Genomic DNA, 25,335 nt, shown 5'->3' with positions numbered 1-25,335 from the left:
CCGGCCCGCACGCAGGAGGCGGAAACCTGCGCAGTCGGCCCCGCCCCCTGCGGTGGAGCGTGTCGTCACTTCCGCCTTCCTTTTCCCCCGGCTGCCTTCCCGGCGCGGCTCGTGAGATACTACCCTCTGCGCTGAGTTCGTCGGAACCATGGTGAGCCTAGCTTTCGGGCCGCGACCACTGCCCTGCCTCACTGGGATGCCCGTGTGTCCTGCCTCCCCGGTGCTCCTCTTACCTAACCGAAGTCGCAGGCCCTCTGCGGCCATCTCCTGGGCCGGCCGCACATGGCTCGGGCCCGCCATGAGGCCTGCGTGAGCCCCGCAGACCGAGCGCTCTACGGGGGCTGGAAGGGAGAGTGCGCCCTAAGCCAGCATCTCTGTAAGGTCAGGTCTTTCCACCGTTAGGGAACTCCGACGACCCCCGGGGCCTGTCCCCAAGCGAAGAAGTTTCTAGTTCTCGTGTCAACCCCGCCCTCTGTGGGGCGGGGCAGGAAGGGCGGGTGGCGGTGCAGGCCTGGGGAAGATGGAGGGTTGCCACTTGGTTGGTTAGTGCCCGCTGTACAGTGATCGCTGCTTGCCTGTAGTCATACACACCAGCTCCTCGATGGGATGATTTATTCCTGGCTCCCACGTGTAAGTCCCTCGCCCTTTAAACAAATGCCCGTTCCCGTGATGTTCTCCTGAAATTTCCCTACTGTAAACTAGTTTCCCATTAGGCAGTCTACCTAGCTGAGAAGCCCTGGATACGTGTTGAAGAGTACTGGCATTCGAACGGAGTATCTTTGTTTTCCCCTTTTAGGCGTCCCTTTCCCTTGCACCTGTTAATATCTTCAAGGCTGGAGCTGATGAAGAGAGAGCAGAGACAGCTCGCCTGGTAAGCCCCTTCTGCCTCTACATCGTACTTTGCTCTAAATTTTCTATAAATTTTGACCACCTTTTCTGATTTTTTTTTTCTTTTATAATTTAAGTCATCCTTTATTGGTGCCATCGCCATTGGAGATTTGGTAAAGAGCACCTTGGGACCGAAGGGCATGGTAAGAAAAATAGGAAAATTATACAGGTTTCTTTTGTTTGTTTTCCTGTAGTCTTGTGTTGACAGTGGCTGGAAAAAATATATGTGTGTGTGTGTAGGTGTGTGTATGCAAGTTTTAATAATGGTTTAATGCCTTTGTTGCAAATGTAGTTAGTATTTTTTTATGTTTGTAATCCAAAGCTTCATAAAAAGTCTTCCTCCTGTATCACCACCCCCCAATCCCACATCTCTCTAGTGGCAACAATGTTGTCATTTGGATGCAAAACCTGCCAGTATTTTTCTGTTCCCGTATGAATGAGTGTGTCATGTATTCTTGCACCACATTTTTAAAATAACAGATACTGTTTTTGTTGGTGTGCCTTAGTGTGCTATTTTTAGCGTTTGTGCTGCCTCTTTTTATATGTATAAATTACTTTTATAGCTTTAATACTGATTTTTTTTTTTTTTTTTTTTGGGAACCAGTGCTTTGGTTAACAGAGAGTTCGTTTTTAGTATGTTATACTTTAACTGCCTGGCAGTATTCTGGGGTCTGCTTCTAACTTTGCTAATGGACATCCGTTTCCGGTGCTGTCTGTCATGGTGCTGCAACAAAGCTCTTTGTATTGCCTGCACTTCAAAGGTTGTTAGGTGCACACTGAGGTTTGGTTATAGGCTACATTCATTGAAGACGTGTGGCAGCCAAATAACCATCCAGAGTGTTACTCAGTCAGCAGTATACTGCTGAGCGCACTTGCTGATTCTTGGTATTCAGGAAGTGTTAATTTGACACAAATATCCTTTCAGGACAAAATTCTTCTAAGCAGTGGACGAGATGCCGCTCTAATGGTAACCAATGATGGTGCCACCATTCTCAAAAACATTGGTGTTGACAATCCAGCAGCTAAAGTTTTAGTTGGTGAGTCTGAAGATCTATTTCATCAATATTTTGCAGTAACTTATTTCCTGATAGGTTGTGGCAACTAATTAAATGATAATAGTCATTGACATTTGTCATTATGCAAACGAGTTTCAGAATCATTGTTTCCGTAGTCCGTATGGGGGTGCTACAACCACAAACTAATTTTTAAATGATACAAATATGTTTGGCTAAACTGAGAAGTGGGCCCTTTCTGTTGAGGTTCTTTCTGCTGTTGTCATAATGTGACAGAAGGCATAACATGGGTGAGACAGAAAAAGATTAGGGAAAAGTTTCCATGAAATTGGGAGAGCATATTCGAGCTCAGGTGTTTGGAACTTAAATGTTTCCCAAACTTTGTTGTGTATGGAACCTCTTATAAATGGGGTTTAGATTTGTTGTGGATGTTTTAAAAGAATTTGGTAGTGTGGAAAAATAATGTTGCTTTTTTTTCCTAGATATGTCAAGGGTTCAAGATGATGAAGTTGGTGATGGCACTACCTCTGTCACTGTTTTAGCAGCGGAGCTACTCCGGGTAAGAGCAGCTGAACACTTTGACCTTATTGTTGTGACTGCTTTTGAGTAGGAATAGAATCCTTTATTGCTTGTGTATACTTGTTTATTGACAGGAAGCAGAATCTTTAATTGCAAAAAAGATACATCCACAGACCATCATTGCAGGTTGGAGAGAAGCCACAAAAGCAGCGAGAGAGGCCCTTTTGTCGTCTTCAGTGGATCATGGGTTAGTATAGCCAAATCCCTTTGGGAAAGTGTAATCTAGAGAGCCATGAGAAACATGCATGAGCATGATCTTGCTACCTTGCCCTATCCTAGCAGCTAAAGCCCATTTCACCTTCCCAGAGTTCGCCTTTATCACCTCCTGTGTTCCAAAGCTGGGCTCTCACTAGCCTCAGATTCACACAGATCCTCCTGCCTCTGGCTGCCAGGTGCTGGGATTACAGGCGTGGATTTCCATGCCTGGTTTTACTCTCTTTAACTGGTTGATAACCAGTCTGTTTCTTGGTGTTGGTATGTTCCCTGCAACATAAGCTCTTAGGTGCTTTAGTAGAGCACTGGTGAAATCTCCTTAAACTGTCTGCTCTTGGAGAATTGTAGTTTTGAAAAATTTCAGCTTATGATAATGAAATTTGTTACCCAAGAAATATTTCTTGAAGTGGAATTGCTAAGTCCAAAGTTAGGTACATATTTTAGTTTACATTTATGTATACTACCAAATAAACCTCCAGAAATGATTTCTGTTTGTGCTGAGTGTGTTCCAAATATTGTTTCTCCACATTCTTGACAACATTTCATAGTCTGGCTTACTTATGCCTCACCGAGTTTGGCCGGCTGGTGGGAAAGATGGTATCCCATTGTTTATGTGTTTCTTGATTTTGGTGATTCTAGAGAACTGGTTAGGGTCAAGTACTTAGGTAAATTTTTAAAAAGTAAAGAATACTTAATATATTTGGATAATTTTAATAACAGGTTTTCTTTTGTTTGATGGTTTTACTAGTTCTAATGAAGAAAAATTCCGGAAAGATTTAATGAATATTGCAGGAACAACGTTATCCTCAAAACTCCTTACTCATCACAAGGACCACTTCACTAAGTTAGCTGTAGAGGCTGTTCTCAGATTGAAGGGCTCTGGTAATCTGGAGGCGATTCATGTCATCAAGAAACTAGGCGGGAGTCTGGCAGACTCCTATTTAGATGAAGGTATGTATGTGTGCTGAGTATACCCATCTGTATACTGCTTCTTATGATATTGCAAAGCCAGAAAACTTGTCTTTAAGAACCACTCAACCATTTTTGTCATTTTAAATCAGTTTGTTGTGGTGACAGTTTGTGTTACTTTCCACACTATTTCAGCATCATCTTAGTTTCTAGATTTTACACATGCCATCATTTGCTAATAGAGAAATTACAGCTTTACTAAAAGCTGTTCCCAAATGACACTGCATGTATTTTCCAAGAAGTCTAGATAAGTCAAATTATTTAATTAGAAAGTTGTTGGAGATAAAGGGGGTTTGTTTGATTATCTTCCTGGCTTTTTTCATTTTTTAATGAGAAAGTTTTAGAATTATTCTGTATTTAGCCAACATGTATGTGTACCAAGTGCATGACTGGTACTCATGGAGGTCAGAAAAAGGATTAGAAATGGCTGTGAGTCACCATTTGGGTAGAGGAAACCAAACCCAGGGCTTCATCAAGAATAGCAAGTGCCATTAACTGCTGAGCCATCTCTTCAGGCCCTGTTACTTCTTTTTAAACATAGTCATGCTTGGTTAGTGGTGGCCTTGAACTTGGCTGTTGTGTGTAGCCAAGGATGACCTTAAACTTCTGTTCCTTCTGCCGTTGTTGTCCAAACTGAGATTGCAAGTATACACCAACCACTCCTGGTTTTATGTAGTGCTGGGGATCCATCCTGGGCTTTGTGAGTGATGAGTAAATAGCTTTTAACTGAGCTACGTTGTTAGCCCCAGAAGAACTTTTCTTTCCAAGATTATTTTAAATCCTGTGCGTGTTTATATCTGACTGTATGTGCATGTCAGTGGCCAGAGACAGCCGTTCTGCTCTAGGTGGAGTTGCAGGCTGGTGTGAGCCACTCCAGTGTGGGTGCTGGGAGCCACTCTTCTGAGCAGTAGCCAGTCTCAACATCTGAGCTATCTCTGCAGCTCACGTTTTGTTTTAAGAAAAATATGTTGTCGATGTTTCTTTAATTGATGATATGTGGTTAATATATAGGGGTGTGGTTATTGAGGACTGAGTCTTGGATATACTGTTTCTTAGTGTCATTTGTAGGGCAGAAGATTTTTAGTGTCTTCATACTATTTACTTTTTTTTTTTTTTTTTTGGTTTGGTTTTTGGCTTTTCGAGGCAGGGTTTCTCTGTAACCCTAGTTGTCCTGGAACTCACGACCTGGCTGACCTCTGACTCACAAAGACCTGCCTGCCCCTGCCCCTGCCCCTGCCCCTGCCCCTGCCCCTGCCCCTGCCCCTGCCCCTCCTAAGTGCTGGGATAAAAAGGCATACACCACTGCTGCCACTGTTCGGCATTGTCTTAAAAGGAGTAAAAAGAGTCATGTTGTGCTATGTAGCTTGTTTCTACAAGTAATTTGGACTCCTGGTTTTGCTGTGTGTCTTACGCCGTTTGTTTTATGCAATTCTGAAAATATTTTGATTATATTAATATGCAAAGGTTCTTTAGTGTTTCTATTGGTCTGCCAGGTAGGGGAAGAGCCTCATAACAGTGGCTCATACTGCTCGCCATTTGGGTGCACTCCATGCCAGGAATTGCGATTGGAGCATTAATCCTGTAGTTCTTGTAATGATCTGGTAAGTGAGGATGAGGTTAAGCAGAAAGCAGAAGATGGGCTTAATAAGCTAAAAGTTTATTACATGTCTGAAAGCAGCGTATGAATGAATGTGCTCAGTACTAGGTCATATGATGCTACCGGATCAAAAAGGCTGCTTTTAGTTATGCATAATTTGACACTCAGTGGAAGTTGCTAAGGGGCAAGTACATGATTGGAATCAGGCTTATCTAGTTGCATTGTCGATGATGTTTCCATTTTACTGCTAAGCAGAGTTGTCTTTTATTTTTGTGGAGTAGGTTATCTGTTATGTTGCCCTGGCTTTTCTGGAACTTGCTATGTAGAACAGGCTGGCTTCTGTCTCCTTTGATTTTGAATCTTTATTGCTTGTTGTGTTATGTTGGTTTTAAGGTAGTAAAAATGAACTTAAATGTAAAAAAATTTACATTGTAGTCTATAGACTCTTATGTATACAAAAAATTTTCAGGGTGATGTGTTTTGATTCTGTGCAAATGCTGTAAGATTGTGTGTATTTTCTTTTTTAGTTATTTACTACTTTATTAGTATGTATTGGTGTTTTGCCTACATATATGTCTGTGCCATGTGCATTCCTGGTATCCGTGGAGCTCAGGAAATGGGATTGGATCCCTTAGAACTGGAATTAGGGATACCTGTGAGCTACCACGTGGGTGCTAGGAGTTGAACTTAGGTCCTCCATAAGAGGTGCTGTAAACCACTGAGCTGTCTCCAACTCCGCAGGTTCTGATTTTCAAATGTATTTTAAATAATGGGTTGATGTTTGTGACCACTGCTAAAATGGAATGCTTTTTAGATCCTGAGAACATGGTACATTGAACTTTAAAATGCATTATTTGAATTATCAATTTGGTAACATAGACAACTCTGCAGGTTTATTAGTCTATCCTTAAAGTATTTATTACCATCTTTATGTTGCAGGTTTTCTGTTGGATAAAAAAATTGGAGTAAATCAACCAAAGAGAATTGAAAATGCTAAAATTCTTATTGCAAATACTGGAATGGATACAGACAAAATAAAGGTAGGTGGCTACATTTCTTGAAATTCTGTTGTTGGTTGATGTAAACTTAGGAGTTAAACTAAACAATTTGAATCTATATACAGTTAATGCACCCATATATAAATATATATGTATATAATACTGAAAAACACTTAATAGAATTTTTTTTTTTTTAAGAGGAGTGAAATGTAATGCTGCCTTTGTCTTTTATCCTAGATATTTGGCTCTCGGGTAAGAGTTGATTCCACAGCAAAGGTTGCAGAAATAGAACATGCAGAAAAGGAAAAGATGAAGGAGAAAGTTGAACGTATTCTTAAGCATGGAATAAATTGCTTTATTAACAGGTCTGTATAATCTAAAGTTAACTTTTTCTTAGGAAAATTTTATTGCCTATCAAATTAGTTATTGTTAGAAACTGCTGCACATGGTTTTACTAAAAATTATAGATTGTTGCAATTCACCCAGTCAGCTTAAGATTTACATAAATTCAGAGTGGACTGTTAAGTTCAAAGGCAAGTTTTATATGTTTCGAGAGTCCTCAGTCCCTTATTGCACTGTTCTCAATACTTGATTGTACTGCAATGCTTGATGTAGTGTGAAGTGAGGCTAAATTAGTTGGGTGTTGTCATTTAATGTAGCACTGCTGAACAAACTGAGGTAACACTGATCTTAGTGCAGAGGGCTATTAAGTGACTAACAGGCAGGAAGATCATGCCGTGTCTATCCACCAGACAGGCTGGTGGGCCATACACTTGTGTGGCAGAGTAGAGCAATGCCAGATTTCTTCTGATGGATACTCAGGACGGGGTGATTTAAATCTGATGAATTGTTTCCAGAATTTTTGATTTAATAACTGCATCTCAGTTGACTGGAGTCTGACAAACAAATCTGTGTTAAGGAGACTCTAAGTAGTTATAGTTCTATCGAAGACTTGGATTATTTCATTGCTGTAGAGTACTGGTTTCGGTTTCTGGTTTTAATTTCTTTTTTTCTTTTTTTTTTTTTTTTTTTTTTTTTTGCTTATTCTATGGAGGTCAGAGGACAACTTGTGGGAGTAGGTTCTCATCATTTGAGACTCAAGGATTGAGCATAGATCATGAGGCTTTTTAAATTTCTGGTGAAGTAAAATACCTGCAGATTTTGCATTCTAATGTAATTCTGAGCCATTTTGAGCATAAAATTCTTGTGTTTGCAGACAGTTAATTTATAATTATCCTGAACAACTCTTCGGTGCTGCTGGTGTCATGGCTATTGAACATGCAGATTTTGCAGGTGTGGAGCGCCTAGCTCTTGTCACAGGTATGGAAAAAGGCATTAGTTTCTAGTAAGTATAATTACATTCTTGAATTTATCGAGCTTTACTGTGTAATGCATTGAAAATATGAAGAAATCCATTAAAGAGCTAAGAGTATATACTTATTCTGAATTGTCTTTTTAATTTTTTAATTTTTATTTTATGTGCATTATTGTGAAGGTGTCAGATCCCGTGGAATTGGCATTACAGACAGTAGTGAGCTGCCATCTGGGTGCTGGGAATTGAACCTGGGTCCTTTGGAAGAGCATACAGCGCTCTTAACCATCAAGCCATCTCTCCAGCCCCTGAATTATCTCTTTAATTACATTGAAGAATTACTTTGATTGCTTGATTGCTGTCATGCGTTGGGTGTATGTGGCTTGCATGTGGAGGTCAGAGGACGACATACAGAGTTGATTCTCCTCTTACCTTGTGAGTCTCGGGTCCCAACCTAGGTTATCAGGCTCTGTGGCAAGTACGTTTACCTCCTGAACTGTCTTGCTTGTTCCAGGATTACAGGCAGTTTTCTCTGTATTTGAAATGCTTGGTATTCAGAAGTTTCTTACAGAATGGATTTTGAGGGTGTGGAGTGAGATGTTTGATTATGCATAATAAGATAACTTGGGGATAGGACCCGAGTCTAAATATAAAGTTTATTTATATTAGACTTGTATACCTTATACAGAGAGAAGGTACTTTGTGCAGTGCTTTTGGTTGACTTGCTTTTTCACTGGTCTGTTGCATAAGTTCAGGCACAGAATTTTACACTGATGTCATTTTCATTCTTAAAAGTTGCACATTGGGGGTTTCAGGTTAGAAATTTATATACCTAACCTGAAATATATATATATATATATATACACAGACGCACACACATATACTAGGTTTGCCATTGCTGTGGAGTTCTTTCTGTAGTAAATAAAGACTTAACTTTCTAGGCATAGATAAACAAATTTGAGCTTAGAAGAGTCTTGAGTCTTAGCTAGTTTGTTTTGCTGAGCACTAAAGTTCTTTGTGCCCCTTGTCTGAAATAAAGTTACAGAGACCTTTAGTGAAGACTTTGTGCCCTTCAGAGTTAGTCAGTTGTACTTGAATTCAACATCTCTTCGGAGTAAAAGAGAATCAATCCAGTAACCACCTCCAGCTCATAGAGGTCTGCCTGTCTCTGCCTTTCAAATAATGTGTTTATGTCTGTAGGTGGTGAAATCGCCTCTACATTTGATCACCCAGAACTGGTGAAGCTTGGAAGTTGCAAACTGATTGAAGAAGTCATGATTGGAGAAGACAAACTCATTCACTTTTCTGGGGTTGCCCTCGGTGAGTGGGTATTTAAAATTTGGCTTAAGTACCTAAGTCTTTGCTGGCCTCTTGAAGTGAAAGAAAAGTTGCCATAGTCCTAAAATAATGTCTTGTAGGCTGGCACAGTGCCTCTGTGGGTGAAGGTGCTGGATGCCAAGCCTGATAACCTAGGTTCCTTCTCTGGGGCGCGCACACAGTAGGAGATAGCCAACACCCTGGTCTGACTGCTGTGCACGTGTGCACCCCCACACGTACACACATGAATAAAGATTGATAATGTATCTTACAAGGACAAATGTAAATTTTGAGAGTACCTATTTTTTCCTTTGTTTCATTGTCTTGAAGTCAGTTTGATAATTTGCTGTGCCCTTTTGAAATGTATACATTTAGCATAGATATTTTCTTGACCATTTGGAACACTTAGGAAAATGGATTTTTGCAGAGAAAACCTAATTGTAGTTATTGCTTAAGAAATAATGGAATGCAAATGTTTTTGTGGTATATGGCTATATGATAACTGACTTAGGAGTATTACATTTTACTTTAGGTGAGGCTTGTACCATTGTGCTTCGTGGTGCCACTCAACAAATTTTGGATGAAGCTGAAAGATCTTTGCATGATGCCCTTTGTGTCCTTGCTCAAACTGTCAAAGATCCAAGAACAGTTTATGGAGGAGGTGAGTATTTGGAAAATGTTTAGTACTTAGTTTCTTGACATACAGTATGTATGACTTATAAAGTGAATGTATTGGCTCTTGTAGAAACTGATCATGTCATCTTTGATTTTAGAAAGACACCTTAAGGGAAGTCAGATAGCTAAGTGCATAACACAAATTTTTGGATTTTAATTTGTAGGTTGTTCTGAGATGCTGATGGCTCATGCTGTGACAAAACTTGCCAGTACAACCCCAGGAAAAGAAGCTGTAGCAATGGAGTCTTACGCTAAAGCACTGAGAATGGTAAGGATGAAAAGAGATCTAGATGGGCTGTGGTGGCACACACCTTTAATCCCAGTACTTGGGAGGCAGAAGACAGCCAGGGCTACACAGAAAGGCCCTGTCTCGGAAAAGAAAAGAGATCTGACCATAAATTTCATGGGCATTGATTTCAAACTGAATGTTTTTCTGTTCTAGACAAATAATATTTTCCTTGCCTTTACAAAAATGAATTGGCTCACCATGTTTTACATTTTGATTCTACATTTTATATTCAGCTATGAATAGTTATTAAGAGACAGCCAGATGTTTACCTGTAATCCCAGCACTTGGGAGGTTGAAGTCAGAAGATCTCAAATATAAGAGTAGCTTTGTTTGTATAGTAAGAACTTGTCTTAAAAAAAAGAAAAGAAGAAAAGGAAGTAGGTTTTTATATGATTTTCAGATACGTTTAAGCTATCTCTTAAGTAAGAGACAATTAGTAGTCCTTGGCGGTCATTTGTCATTTTCATGTTGCAGTTGCCAACCATCATAGCTGACAATGCAGGCTATGACAGTGCAGATCTGGTGGCCCGACTCCGAGCTGCTCACAGTGAAGGCCGAACAACTGCTGGATTGGGTAAGAAGTCAAGTGGGCTTTTGCAGTCATTTTTGAAAGTAATTTTCTTAAATAAAAAAATAAATTGCACACATACACCTTGTATATATCTGTCTAGCCATACAAACACACATATAACGCACTTTGCTCATATTCCACTTCCTGCTGTTCTATTAACATCTTTTCCATTGAACCCTTATGTGGATTATTTACTTGCATAAAGGCGCACCTTATTGAGGCTCCTAGAACTCATCCTTCGCCAGCAGCTGTTAACTGCCTGTAGTGTTTCAGTGAGGGAAAACTTACGAGCCCCTCTTCTCTATGATGGAGTGTTAATGGGCCTAGTTCTGTGCAGTTGACCACTACTGCTGTGAAATCACAGGCACACTGGGTAGCTCATGTCCAGAAAGTAGCATTTCTCAGCATTCCTCATCCCGCAACACTTAACATTCATTCCCCCTCTGTTTCTGTGGTAGTCTCATACCACAGGGAGTGGTCTGCCTGTTCTCTTTAGGCCCAAGCACTCAATGGTCATTTATTTTCTGTACTTTGACCACTTACAAGTCTCTGCATTAACTGCCACCCACTGCAGACAAGCTTTTCTGAGTCAGGCTGCGGCAGTACTAATCCATACATACAAACATAATTTAGAAGGTAGAGTGTTTGCGGTTTGTTCTTCAAGACAGCATTTCTTTGAGAATGCCTGGCTGTCCTGGAACTCTCTGTAGATCAGGGTAGCCTTGAACTCAGATCTGCTTGCCTCTGCATCCTGAGTTCTGAAATAACTGGAGCATGCCGCTACTGCCTGGCTCATTTTGTTTTGTTAGAAGCAGTTTGATGTAATGTCCACTTAGCAAAGCAACAGTAGTTGGTTCCCTCCTTATGCAGTAAGGTTTTGTTTTGTTTTTAAAGTTCTTAACTGTATAAAAGATGCCAGTGCTACTTGCTTTTGTAATTACAATGTATTTGGTATATATGTTCTAATTTTGTATTCACAGCATTGCTCTAAGAGGTAAAAAATGAATTGAAAGTTTGATTTAGGACAGGTAAGTTGAGCTTATAGCGCTAGTATCTAATTTTGGAGCAAACATTGACACAGTAAACTTCTAATACATGAATAAAAGAAGCTGATAAGCTAGCACAGATAGACCTGGTGCCTGCGGAAGCCAGAAGCAGCCATGGGGTCTCCTGGAGCTAGAGTTGGAGATGGTTGTGAGCTTCCATATGGGCACTTCTAGTCAAACCACACTTCTTTTAACTGTGGAGCCATTTCTCTAGCCCCTCCCTTTTTATTGAGACGTGGTTTCACTGTGTTGTCTTCTCTACCTTATGAGTTCGCTGTGTATATACCAGGCGAGCCTGGAACTCAGTTCTGCCTGCCTCCTAACAGCTCAAATTAAAGGTCGGTGTCTGTGTGTACCATGTGTATGCAGGTATCCTTGATTCAGATCCTTTTTAAGAATAGCAAATGCTTTTAACCAGAGTCACTGATCCGCTTCCCACTACAATTAAAAAAAAAAAAAAAACTTTTCAAGTTTTGTTTGAGTGCTTTTATAGACTGGTCTGCTAAATGAATCAGGGAGTTAGGTGCGATAACAGCTTTAGTTCTTTTATAAGTTATTGGAGATGCTTTAATACCTTATTTGTTAAAGTTGCTGTAATTATCTTTTCAGACATGAAAGAAGGTACTATTGGAGATATGGCAGTCTTGGGTATTACAGAAAGTTTCCAAGTGAAGCGGCAGGTTCTTCTCAGTGCAGCTGAAGCAGCAGAGGTGATTCTCCGCGTGGACAACATTATCAAAGCAGCACCAAGGTACGAGAGTGCTTGCACTCCTAGGAAAACATACATGCGACAAAATCCAGGGAACTGGTTACTTGATTATCTGTAATGAAGCAGTTATATTTTGGTGGAGCATTATGCAAACATATCTAAATATGTCGTCATAGTTCTTAGATCAGAAAGGCTTAGGAGGAAAGAGGTATGGACATCCAAAGACACACTTGGATTGGAAGGGTTAAAGAGCCAGGCTTACGAAGGTCATCAGGGGCACTGTGGCTCTCTGAGGTGTTTTTACCAGGATGATTCTGGCTGCTTACTTTCCTGGGTACAGGTCCACATAGATGGATTGGATTGGTGGTTCTGTTTTTGGAAATGGTCTCACTGTGTGACCTGGGCTGGCTTCAGATTCAGAATCCTCTCCCTTAGGCTTCAAGTGCTGAGATTGCCCCACACCTGGCTTATACAGATATCCTCAAGCACTCACTGAGCAAAGCTCTTTTTCAGGTTCACACTTTAGAATGTTACTTTAAATTCTCTAAAAATACTTTCACACAAAAGCGGTCAAGTGAAGTGCCTCAGTCTGCTTCATGTTGCTGTGTCAAAAAATCTAACAAAGGAAGGATTTGGGATCACAGATTTAGAAGTTATAGTTCATACCTCGCTGGTTCTGCTTTGGGGTGGGACGAATGCCCGTGAGGAAAAGGAAGGCCAAGTGAACGTGTACCCACGAAGCCAGGTGAAAAGAATACTTAGAGAGAAGAAACAATGTGCCAAAATGATGATAGGTCAAGGGAGATAACTTATCGCAACATTCGTTTTGACATTCAGTGTTAGTGGAGTGGCAGGGAATAAAATTGACCCTGTATTGAGTTCAGAAGAGACATGAGAAGAAGAACGAAAGTACAGGTTGCATTTTTTTGAGGTGTTCTGTAGATGAGCAAAGCAGTGGGCCATTAGAGAATGTGTGAGTGTCTGAATATCTATAAGTGGAGAATTGTTAGACGTGTGTTTAAACTTCTGACAATTCCTGGGGATGCTAGCTAATTGTCTCTGAATCTCACATACCACGGAAATTTAAACAATTGCTTTTTTTCCTCACTGTATAAATCTAAAATATATCTTACACACACATATATAGCATACGTACATACATACAAATTTTCTTGTGTCCTAATATGACGGTGATTGATATAAAGTCCTCATGGGAAGTGGAGCTACAGTGATTTTTACTAAGACAAAGCTTCTTACTGTGTTTGTAGTCAACAACAACAACAAAAAAAAATAGTTAAAACTTTTTTTTCTTAATTGTATGATTTTTTTTTTTTTTTTCTTATAGGAAACGTGTCCCTGATCACCACCCCTGTTGAGCATTCCCATTTGCTGTTGCTCCATGGACCAGTTCATAGCAAAGTTGTATTTGAAAGACTTCAACTTTTTAAAGAAGACTGGGATTGATGTGTCCATGATAGCCTTAGGTTTGGACATTTAGCTGACCTTCTGTTTTAAACATGGGTCTAATTTATTTGCTATTTCATTTTCCATACAATTCAGTTGATTTACAAGTTCATTTCTCATACTGTGTATTGAAATAAAAATCCAGTTACTTAGCTCTTATGTTGTAATGATCTGTTTGTATCCTATTTGAAATTACTAAACGGAAGTGATTATATTTCAGTGTAGAGTTGTTTCAGCCTAATTATTGACATTTTTGTTTTTTGTTTTTTCCAAGACTGGGTGTCTCTGTGTAGTCCTGGCTGTCCTGGCCTCGCTTTGTACACCAGGCTGGCCTTGAACTCACAGAGATCCACCTGCCTCCCTGAGTGCTGGGATTACAGGCCTGTTTTGTTGTTGTTGTTGTCTGGTTGGTTTGGTTGATTTTGTTAAAGATTTATTTATTGTATATACAATGTTCTGTCTGTAGACCTGCACACCAGAAGAGGGCACCAGACCTTCTTATAAATGGTTCTGAACCACCATGTGGTTGCTGGGAATTGAACTCATGACCTCCAGAAGAGCAGACAGTGCTCTTAACCTCTGAGCCATCTCTCCAGCCCTACATTACTCTTCTATGAAGTAATTATCTAGATTATGTCCATATATATACTCACGTTAATTTGAAGTACTGTAAGATTAATTCTATGTAAGTTACCTTTCTTATTTAGACAGATAATTTCAGTTGCTGTTCAAGTTTGAAAAAGTCATTTTTAGTCTATGGCCATACCACCCTGAACGTGCCCAATCTCAGCTGATCTCAAAAAAGTCATATTTAATGTCTGTCACGTCAGTGCCTTAATAGGATAACATTTTCTTAAGATAGTGGGTTTCTTTAGACATTATTATGGCTTTTGTTAAAATTTTTGTTTTGTAGAGAAAGGAAATGAGCATAGAATTGTACTGAGTTTAATTTACATTTGACTTAGGTCTGGAAGTCAATCAGTATGTTGTACATAGAATTTAAGAAAGCTCAAAAGCTTGGGAGTTTTATTTGCTGTCTCCGGCAGTGTCAAGATGCCTCATGCGGGAGAAAAGGGCTTTCAGAGTTGCTTTCAGGGCTAGGAAGTGACTCAGAAAGTGCACATGGTTGTACAACCGTGAGGACCTGAGTTTGGATCCCCAGCACATGGTACGTGCCTGAGTCCAGCACTGGAGAGAGAATTGGGAGGACCGCTGGGGTCGCTAGTCACAGCCTTGTTACATAGGTGGGCTTAAGGTTCAGTGAAAAGCCCTTACTCATTGCTGAGGAAGACATCTGATGCCAACCTGTAGTCTTCACGTGTGTGTATGTCATGATATGCACACAAATACACAAAGTAGCTGACGAGGTCTAGAAGATGGAATGAGATTCTTAGCGAGTTAAGAGTGGTTGTCAACCACTGTGTGGATGCTGGGAACTGACTGAACCCAGGTTCTCTGCTAGCCTCTGCATTACTATTTTAATATCTTGAATTTATTAGAGGCTGGCAGGATGGCTCGGTGGTCAAAGATACTTGCTGTCAAGCTGGAGGACTTGACTCTAATCCCTGGAACCCACATAACAAGGAGAAAACCAATTCCTGTAAGTTTTCCTCTGTCCTCCATACGTGAGTGGTGCCTAGCCCCAAACCCCAAATATATGTAAGAATACAAATAGGTACAACAAAGAGTCATGGGTGCTTAGAGTCACTGCAGAGAAGTGTGAGATTCTGGAGTTCAGGAGGTTACAGTGGCCTCCCTTGTGTGGCTGATTTCTCCGTGAGAACTGGATTACCACTGATTAACTTGGGAAGTGCTAACAAGATGGGGGTGGAAATCTGTTCTCTTCAGGACTTCTCAGAGCAACCTCAACTCTGCAAGATTTGTTTCTTTTTAAGACTTATTTTTGTGTGTCTGAGGGTGGTCATGTGTGCTTGAAGGCAGGTGCCTGTGGAGACCAGAGGAGTTGGGTCACCCTAAAGCTGAAGTTACAGGTGGTTGACTTGGGTTCTGGGAACCACAGTTGGTCGCCTTAACCACTGGGCCATCTCTCCAGTGGCCATTTCTACATACCTGCCCTGCTTCCATGGCAGCTCTAATGGAGTTGAGCAATATTTCCTTTCCCATGAATCAACCATATGGATTACAAACAGTTTGCTGCTGTTCCTGAGTTTCTGTGGCTTTTTCTTACCCTCTTCAGTCAAACTTCATGAAGCCCGCCAGTGCACTCCGGTGTGGTAAACACAGGTTTTACATTATCGTCCTAGGTTCCTATTGGTGTATTTAACATCTTTAGAAGTGGCAGAAGTGGGGAATGACTCCAGATGGTGTCGAAGCTGAGGTACTGTGCTGTTCTCTGATGGCTGTGGCCTGTACTCTTCAAGGTGTTTTCAACTTAAGTTGACTTGAGGGCAAAAGCCCTGCTCCTCCCCCACCTCGGAATCTTTGAGACTCTTAGTAGCCCAGGCTGGCCTTGTACTTGAAATCATCCTCCCTCAGCCTCCTGAGTGCTGGGGTTAGAGGTATGTGCCACTATTCTGGCAAAACCCACCTATTAAGTGTAAAATTACAAATTACAGTGGTGTGCCTCTTAGGGCAAAATTAAAAAGCAAGATACTTTATTCATTTTTCTTAACATGTTAAAGATTTGAGTTGATAGAGTAAGTGGTGGTAGGTAGGAGTCTTGGGCTGCGGCATCATATTGAGACTTAAGTCTCAAAAAAACACAAGTTAGTTGTGTCCTAGAGTGTTTATTGGTGTGGTAAAACAAAATAGCAGGACCAAAAGCAACTTAGGGAGGAAAGGACTTAATTCATCTTGCACTTCCCAGGAAATGGCCCATTAACTGAGGGAAGTCAGAATAGAAAGAAGCAGAAGCCATGGAGTAGTGGCTCCCTTCGCTTTTCTACCGCACCCAGGACCACCAGCTCAGGGGTGACACCCTCCCTAGTGAGCCGGGACTCCCCACATACATACATCCCTTAATCAAGAAAATGCCCCGCAGGACAGTCTGGTGGGCCATTTTCTCAGTTGTGGTTCCTTCTTTCCAAATGATCTAGCTTGTGTCAAGTTGACAACTAGTCAGCACAAGTTGGTACTACTCGTTTGTGAAAACTAAAATTCTACATACAAAGTTCTAAAAGAGGGTAAGTCAGTAGTTAAGAGCCTGACTAGCTTCAGCAACACCTGTGGGATGGTCTGCAAGACATTTCCCTCAGTCCTTCGGGTTTCCAGACTTAAAACAGTTAATATTTGGTGTTTCAGCATTTTTTCCTTATTTTGCTGACAAGAGATATTAAGCATCTCCAAGAGCACTAGAAGAATAGTTCTTGACCTGTGGGTCATGACCCTTTAAGCCTGTCCCCCTACATATTTGTATTATGATTCATAACAGTAAGATTACAGTTATGAAGTAGCAATGAAAATTTTATAGTTGGGGGTCAGGGCAACATGAGGGTCACACAGCATTAGGAAGGATGAAAACTTCGGAGTTAAATGTAGACACCATGTAAAAGTGATTGAAAGCTTACAGTGAAAACATTTTTTTTTTTGGCAGCAAAATCATCCATACTTGAGATAGGTACGTTTGTTGCAAGCTTACTGATTTAGAAGAAAACTGTTTGGACTGTGATTTAACGTTTGATTCAGAGCAGTTAGCATGCTCATTGAGAACTCTGGTCACTTAGCTTCAACTCAAGGCTGTAACCTGCAGCTGGAGAAGGTAGGCCTGTTCATCTTGAGAGGAAAGGAATAGTCAAAGCAGTCTATAAACTGCCATAGCAGAAGCTGGGAAGGCAAATTCTTGTTCACAAATTGTGTTTAGAGTCAGCTGAGTATATGGCTTCAATCATCTTGAATAAGAATGAATTGTAGCAATCTAGTAGAAATAATGCACTCATTAGGAAGAAATCTGTCCCTGTGGGTACAGCATTTAGTGATTAAAGGCATCATTGTTGGTGGTCTGATCACAGTGGAGGTGTGACACGAGGGACCTCCTGATATAGTCGGCAGTATATCTGAAAGGACTCTGTCATTTCAGAATCCTGCTTATGAGGGCCAGATCCCCTGTAGTCCTCTAAAGAGGCTCAATCTGGTTTGCCTTAGTTAAGATGACAGTTTAGAGTTTATGCCTTTTTAATAGAGTCTCAATTTACATGCTTCCATACATAATGGCCAAAATACCTAGGTTTGTAGACTGACTGCAAAAGACCCTAGGATCAAAACTCAAACAAATTATGATAATGTCTACACAAGAGGCAGAGACTTCTTATTGACCCTGTGACCTCCACTTCAAACTTGTTTAAGTGCTTGTTTAAGTGAACTGGTTTTTACATTCTACCTTTAACACAGTATGACTCAGGAGGCATGGCTGTTACCATTATTTTTTTATACTGTTTTATTTTGATTTCTTATGCCTCTTTTTCCCTTCTCCACAATCCCAGCACCAGGTAGGAGAGAAAAGAAGTTAGTAGGGAGAGGGGCAGAGTTCTCTGTAGCTACTTGCTGCTGGTTAGGGTCCTCAGGTTCCTTAGGGCAAGTCATCCTTCTCTCAGGATGTCTCCAACTTCTCATCCAACTCCATGAAGAGCAATCAGCAGCATGGGGGTGAGGTGGGGTGGGCACCAGCAGCCTTCTTTCTCTGAGCTCCGTTTTCTCTCTCTCTGGGCCCTGGCATTTATTCCCTCTCCAGAGTCCTCAGATTTAAACCATCTGCAGCTGGCAAAGGGCCCCTCTCAGAGCCTGCACCAGGCAAAGTTTGCTGCTGTGGACAATCTGAATCAGTCCCATATCCTACACCTGGGATCAAAACAAAAACATGTTTACATCCAAAACACATGATTCTGCTCCCAAGGGCAGCCTGGACTCTTAGATCAAACCATGGGGAAAATGAGTGGAACTAGCATAAACCACTGCAAAGTTGGAAGAGGCCCAGCTCCTCAGAGGCCTTCTCTGTGGCGTTTACAGCAGGAGGGAAAGTGGGAGCATGTGCCTAACCACAGCTTTTTTCTTTTCTCTTAGTCAAGACTGACTAGGACCCAAATCAGTAACAGTACTATTGATACTATTCATGGAAGTCAATGGTAAAGAAATAGGTATGTATGAGGAGCTAGACACAGACCACCTGAGCGTTTGGTAGTTTTTAGCTATTTGAAGCACTCACCAGCCTCACGGCCAGCCGCTTCCGCATAGTGGAAGAGGCCAAAGTGCTCTGCCTCTTCTTGCTCTTCAGTCTTTCAAAATAGCTTATAGGGAGGACTGCTTCTAGCCCGGGAGTGACAGTCACTCTGGGCTCCAGCCACGGACAGCACGCACTACCGGAAGTGTTTTCTTCTCGACATTCCTTTACAGCATCTCAGCTGGCGCTCTGTCAGCCCTGGGATGAGCCCGCGCTAGCCCTTCCAACCTAATGAGGTATCTCCAGGACCGCCGAATCCTTGGTACTGGCCTGCAACTGCAGCCGCTCAGGGGCTGGGAGGAAGGAGAGGAGGCGGCCCTCGACTCTCTTCACCGGCCAGCGCATGTCGCCTAGCTTTTCTCGAGCCAGACTCTGGTGTCTCCTCTGCCCACCTGCCAACACGGCGCACACCTCTGCCCACCCTGGGGGCGTTTCTGCAAGGGTTGTGGTCATAGATGACCAGCTTCAGATTCGTCAAGTGGGTCAGGCTGGGGAAGTAGCGGATACTGTTGCGATCCACGTCGATGACCTCCAGGAACGGCATGTGAAGCAGCACAGGGGGGAAGTCTGCGAGCTGGTTGCCCGAGAGCCAGATGGTCCTGAGCTCGTGCAGGCGCCGGAGCTGGCCCGGCAGCCGCCGAAGGGCGTTGGAACCCGCGTGCAGGGTCTTGAGGAGGCTCAGCTCACACACCACGTTGGGCAGTCGGGTGAGACAGTTCGACTCAAGCCACAGGGTCCGCAGGTTCTGGAGCAGCCTGAGCTCCTCCGGGAGGTCACAGAGTTTGTTGTTGCCCAGGTAGAGGATGCAGAGCTGTTTTAGGGTGCACACCACCTGGGGAAGAGCTTTGAAGTTGTTGAAATCCAAGGCCAGGATCTGCAGGTTCTGCAGCTGGGCCAGGTCGGGAGGCAGGCTGTGGAGGTGGTTGTCGCTGAGGTAGAGCTTTACCAGCGCGGTGAAGGAGCACACGGGCAGTGGGAAGCGACGCAGCTGGCTCCCACTCAGATCCACCATCCTGTCCAGCGGCATTTCCCGGAGGTCCCCCACCACATAACTCTGACAGCGGTCGGTGGGGATGAAGGCCACGAGGGCCCGGATGGTGTTCCCCATGGGCAGCGGGCTGCCGGGGGAGCCTCTGCCCACCAGCTCTGCCAGCGAGTGGGGCTGGCTCTGCTGGCTGCTCTGGATCCCCTCTACCCTCCCTTTATACCCTGGAATTCTGTGACAAAAGCCAGTCACTTTGACAGTGAAAAGTGCTCCTGATAGCAACCTGAGTGTCTGGTGACAGGCCCAACAGACAGGCAGGGGCTGGGAGGCCATGTCCAACTCACATATTTGTCTTTAATCACTTAAGCCTCCGATCTCTTATCTACTCATTCCCTAATGATAAAATACGGTGACAAAGGTGAAGTAGAAATGCAAAATACCCATATTTGCACTATGCAGATAAAACTATAAATATTTGAATGAATAATCTTCTGTTTGTTACAGTGGTTTTTTTTAATTACATATGAATTTTTTAAATCACATCATGGACATATTTTGTACTTGCAGCTATAAAATATACAGTTAACTTTAAATACTTGAATAGTGTTCATATGCATGTTCAGTGATTTAAACAGTTCTTCAAACTGGACCAATAGGTTACTTATACTGTACTATACTATAAACACCATTGTATGTACAGATGTGGATGCAGCAGAGGCAGAGAGCTTACCCTCCTCCATACTGGCCGCATAGGGTCACCTGGGGCGACTTTAGAATCCAGTGAGTATGCAGAAGTCACACACCAAAGCTGGCAGCACTTTGGGTCATTCTGGATTCCTGAGTAAATTCTGGGAACAGAACACTTCTCTCCCTACGACTCACGTGCCTCATTCAACAACCCATCGGATCTGGTAAGTGAAAAGTAAATTAACCAAGGCATTGAGACTTCTCTCACTCATTATATTACCTTGTTATAGTATAGGTAACTATTAAAAAACAAATCAATCTATAGAAATCGATTTATGAGGATATTTAGGAGAGGTTGGGAAGAAAACAAGCAAGGTTCAGAACAATTTGTGTGATTTCCAGTATGAAAAATTATGCATACACCCTTGTGTGTGAGTACATATTTCTGTTAATAAGTAATGGTGTTTATTTAAAGAAATCTTCCTGGAGATTTAGGGACATAGGTATGTTAACTTTGCCCTTTTGTGCTGTTTGATTTTTTTTTTTTTATTTTAAGAACATATATTATCTTAAATTTAAAACTTGGCTGGGTATGATGCTAGGGCTGTAATCCTAGCCCTTAGCAGGCTGAGGCAGAAGAATTGCTGTAAACTTAAGGCTAATCCAGACTACGTAACAAGTTTCCAGCCAGCTTGGTCTAACCAGTGAGACCAAAACAATAATAAAATGTAAAACGGATCCAGGAAACAAAGAGCCCAGCCCACCATCTTGCTTGCTGTTTGGAAAGAGGAGCCTGGCCTGACGGGAGGGATCACCCCTGACCTCCCTCCAACACCTGTAACAGATGCAACAGAGCTGCAGGCCGGGAGCATCCAGGACGGCGATGGCACAGGGTGGCCTGGAGAATCTGTCACCACTCATTTCCTATTCACAGGTGGTTTTGGCCTTGCTAGACTTTGAATGTCACAGACTATTATCTCGAGCCCTCTCCCTGCTTTGCTTATTTGTGTTATTAGAATAAGCGGTCTCTCGACAAGTGCTTTGCCTCTAAATTTAGCCTAGTCAGTGGTGACCACAAATGGTCATGAAGCGGCAACCCCGCTGTCCCTAGGAAGGAAGTATTGCTACTGGCTGTCACTTACTGAGCGTCTGCCAAGTGCAGTGCCGCCTACTTAGGTAGAGCATATACAGTTCATACACACAGATAACTATTTTACTCCACTTGGTAGAGGAGGAACACGTGGTTCAGAGTCATAATGTCACATACTTACTGAGCACCAGTGATGCCCGGGTACAGGGAACCTGGTAGGTAACAATGGGCCCCCATCTCACAAAGGATACCGTCTCACTCCGGCAGGGAATCCACCTGGGCTGGGAGAGTGGAGCACTTCCTCAGTCTTTGTTCCTGTACAGAGGACTTCCGTTCCCCAGCCCTCCCTCTCCCTGAACGTGGGTAGTCGAGCATCTAAGTCCCATGGTTTGGAAGTCGTTTGTGTGCTGACCTGTATCTCTGACCTGTGGCAGCTGTTGTCCCGCCCCTTGGCTGTCTCTTGTGAACAGTGGCCTTAGCTTTGTCCTGATTCTTGGCATCACTAGCAGCTGAATCAGGGGCCCAGAGGAAGGAGTCTCACCCCAGGTGGCTGCAGTTGAGTTTTCAGATTCAATCATGGGGAGTGGATATTTCCCAGCCGAAAGTGAAGAACTCCCTAAACATAAGGTGAGTGGTATGCCAACAGCCGGAAAGAACCACAAGTGCCTCCAGGACTGGCCTGGGGTCCCTCTCCTCCTCTCGCTGCTGCCCAATCCTTTGAGGAGATTTTTCTTCCCCTATCTATGGGATTATTGTGAAGAGTTTATTAAGGCAGACTTAACTAAGACGGAATGTGTGTCCTCCCCCAGAGCTGGGGCATGAGTGATTTTCTAAACAATCATGCAGTATGAAAAGGTCTTGAATGGGAGGTTTATGATGTTAAGACTCCAAAAGAATCCAGTCACACTCAGTGCCATAACTTTATTAGCAGTTAGAAGTACATCTCACACAGGAAAATGCATGTCTAATTAAACATCGACAACGAAGACCAAAATGAAAGCCATTCATCAAAACAGAGGCCTGCTAGGGTGGCATTTGGTTAGCTTGATTCCAATATTTTTTTAATTTATATTATTTTATTGGTTTTGGTTTTATAAGTCAGGGTTTCTCTGTGTAGTCCTGGCTGTCCTGGAACTCGTTCTGTAGATCAGTCTGGTCTTGAGCTCATAGAGATCCTCCTGGCTCTGCTTCAAAAGTGCTGGGACTGAAGGTGTGTGCCACCACTGCCCGATGGATTCCATTATTTCAAAATTTAAAAAAAATAAATAAAAGAAGCAGGCAGATCTCTGAGTTTGAGGGTAGCCTGGTCTACAGAGTGAGTTCCAGGACAGCCAGGCCTACACAAAGAAACCATGTCTCAAAACAAAACAAAACTTAAGTCACACACACACACACACACACACACACACAGAATTTCTGTTTTTACTATAGTCTGTTAGATTTTGATGAGTTCAGAGGGATATTATCATACTCGGTTCACTAGGTGGCAGTAGAGTTTAGTAATGAGAGCAAAGACTGCTATTAAAGAGACCATTTATGATCTGAATCTGACCATCTGTCTACCTTCCTTCCTTCCTTCCTTCCTTCCTTCCTTCCTTCCTTCCTTCCTTCTTCCTTCCTCCTCCCCCTCTTTCTCCTTCTCTCCCCTTCTTTTCCCTCTTCCTCCTTTTTAGGGTTTGCAGACTTCATTGGTTCAACAATAAACAGCTAAGGAAACGTTAACTATTACTTATTACTCCTGGGGTGTCCTCCACAGATTCGAAAACCACCCTTAGAAAACAGACCTCGTGTGTTTCTTTTTTTTTTTTTTTTTTTTAAATTTATTTATTATGTAAACAATGTTCTGTCTGCATGTGTGCCTGAACGCCAGAAGAGGGCATCAGACCTCATTATTGATGGCTGTGAGCCACCGTGTGGTTGCTGGGAATTGAACTTAGGACCTCTGGAAGAGCAGCCAGTGCTCTTAACCTCTGAGCCATCTCTCCAGTCCCTCGTGTGTTTCTTTGAGAGCTTTGGGAGTTACAGTTCTGAGCCACCTGATGTGACACTGGGAACCAAACTTGGGTCCTCTACAAGAGCCACACGTGTGCTTCACTGATGAGCCATCCCTTCAGTCTCGCCCCGTTTGTTCTTAAACCGGTAGTTATACTCCTTCAGGATGCAGGTGGTAACATTTGGATACGATTGATTGTATGGCTGGTTTGGGTACAGAATTGTGAGTGTTATACACGTTGGAGCAAAATGCCTAAGTTTAATTGTTTCTTATGGTCTTCCTCCCATGAAGACAGTGTTGGCGGAGAGAGCAGCACCAGTATTTAGTGAGGAGGGCCAAGGGTACCTCTGGAGAGTCTGTAGTGTGCAGGACAAACTCTCCCCTCAGATGAGAATCACCTAACCCCTTGTTAGATAGTTAGACTAGGTAAACCCCTCGTCGCTTGTTCTCAGGGTGAGGAACCCTTAGCCGTTTATGCCAGTGTGAGTCAGTCGGTAGTCTTGCTGGAGACCGTATCACACTGACTCTCCAAGCAGATTAAACTGCTAGCATATTCTTCAGTGAAACAAACTGTTTGTAATCTTGGGGAAGATTTTTCTTTCAGTTTAATGCAGCGGGTGTCGGAGTATTGAAATACACCCCTTATCACCAGCCTTTTAAGAACTTCTGGGCCAGCAAAGTGGCTCAGTGGATTAGGCTACACACACCTGGTGACCTGAGTTTCTCTCTGGAACACATGTCACGATGTAAGGAGAGACCTAACTCCACAAAGTCGTTCTTTGATTTCCACATGTGTGTCATGGACCTTCATGACCACCTCACATCTAGAATATGGTGATGATGATGATGGTAAAACCAATATCAAAATAATTTCCTTTGTTGCAGTTGATTGTATTGGGCACACATTTGTTCCCAGCTTCCTTCACTGGGGGGACTGAGGCTGAAGATTATGAGTGCAAGGCCAGCTTGGGACCACGTAGAAGGACCTTGTCTCAAGGCATCATACACATTTTTAAAAAGAAGAACTTCCTTTGGCAGTCTTGCTATTTCTAAAACTTCCCAACAAGTGGTGGGTTGATGGGTTAATGTGAAGGAAGCTTTGGGTTTGGAGCTGTCAAATTTGAATTGACTGTGTGTCTTACAAAGGACCGGTGAAGTCCTGCACTCTCTTTCGTCCTCCTATACTCTTCCCTTCCTCCCTCCCTCCATTCCTCCCTCACTTCTTTCCTCCCTCCCTTCCTCCTACCTTTTTTTTTTTTTTCTTTCGAGGCAGGGTTTCTCTGTGTAGCTCTTAGCTCAGGCTATCCTGGAACTCACTCTGTAGACCAGGTTGGCCTCTAACTCACAGAGATCCACCTGCCTCTGCCTCTGCCGCCCTGAGTGCTGGGATTAAAGGCATGAGCCACCACCACCTGGCTTTCCATCCTTTTTTGATTAGATGGCTTTGGAGAAGCAGCTTACCCTGTTTACAACTTTACATTTTTCAAACGTTTATAATGATGGTACTGCTATCTTTTTGTTTGTTTTTCAAGACAAGGTGTCCCTTGGCTGACAGCCTTGGCTGTCCTGGACTCGCTTTGTAGAGCAGGCTGGCCTTACACTCACAGATATCTGCCTGCCTCTGCCCCTGCCTCCCCAAGGGCTGGGATTAAAGGTGTGCACCATGGCAGCCGGCTCGGTACTGCTATCTCTATGATGAAGATCTGGTGGGTATCCATACACAGAGCAGAGAGGAAACAGCCTGCACCGCTGCTTTCCTCTACACCT

General features: G+C 42.7%; 2 protein-coding genes across 2 annotated transcripts; one reads left to right on the top strand and one right to left on the bottom strand.

Annotated features, from left to right (window-relative positions):
- On the top strand, positions 1-13,792 carry Cct2 (chaperonin containing TCP1 subunit 2). Its single transcript, XM_021643644.2, has 16 exons — positions 1-151; positions 797-871; positions 966-1,031; positions 1,814-1,925; positions 2,384-2,460; positions 2,555-2,667; positions 3,442-3,644; positions 6,199-6,299; positions 6,495-6,622; positions 7,474-7,577; positions 8,770-8,889; positions 9,419-9,547; positions 9,726-9,829; positions 10,325-10,424; positions 12,077-12,218; positions 13,522-13,792. The coding sequence occupies exons 1-16, from the start codon at positions 149-151 to the stop codon at positions 13,550-13,552; spliced, it is 1,608 nt and encodes a 535-aa protein (XP_021499319.1). The 5' UTR covers positions 1-148; the 3' UTR covers positions 13,553-13,792.
- Positions 13,793-19,099: 5,307 nt separating this feature from the next.
- On the bottom strand, positions 19,100-19,926 carry Lrrc10 (leucine rich repeat containing 10). The gene has a single exon (XM_021643639.2). It carries the CDS (start codon positions 19,919-19,921, stop codon positions 19,100-19,102), a length of 822 nt encoding a protein of 273 aa, XP_021499314.1. The 5' UTR covers positions 19,922-19,926.
- Positions 19,927-25,335: the final 5,409 nt, after the last annotated feature.

This window comes from Meriones unguiculatus, chromosome 2, assembly GCF_030254825.1.
Source record: "Meriones unguiculatus strain TT.TT164.6M chromosome 2, Bangor_MerUng_6.1, whole genome shotgun sequence".
Classification (NCBI taxonomy): domain Eukaryota; kingdom Metazoa; phylum Chordata; class Mammalia; order Rodentia; family Muridae; genus Meriones; species Meriones unguiculatus.
This window is presented reverse-complemented; position numbering and strand designations above follow the sequence as displayed.

What these genes read in the sequence shown, in the direction of transcription:
- Cct2 (XM_021643644.2), top strand. An exon ending in AGACTCCTATTTAGATGAAG is followed by an intron (nt 3,645 to 6,198) that starts GTATGTATGTGT and finishes TTTATGTTGCAG; the next exon opens with GTTTTCTGTTGGATAAAAAA. An exon ending in CCGAACAACTGCTGGATTGG is followed by an intron (nt 10,425 to 12,076) that starts GTAAGAAGTCAA and finishes TTATCTTTTCAG; the next exon opens with ACATGAAAGAAGGTACTATT.
- Lrrc10 (XM_021643639.2), bottom strand. Translation starts at nt 19,921, where the DNA reads ATGGGGAACACCATCCGGGCCCTCGTGGCCTTCATCCCCACCGACCGC.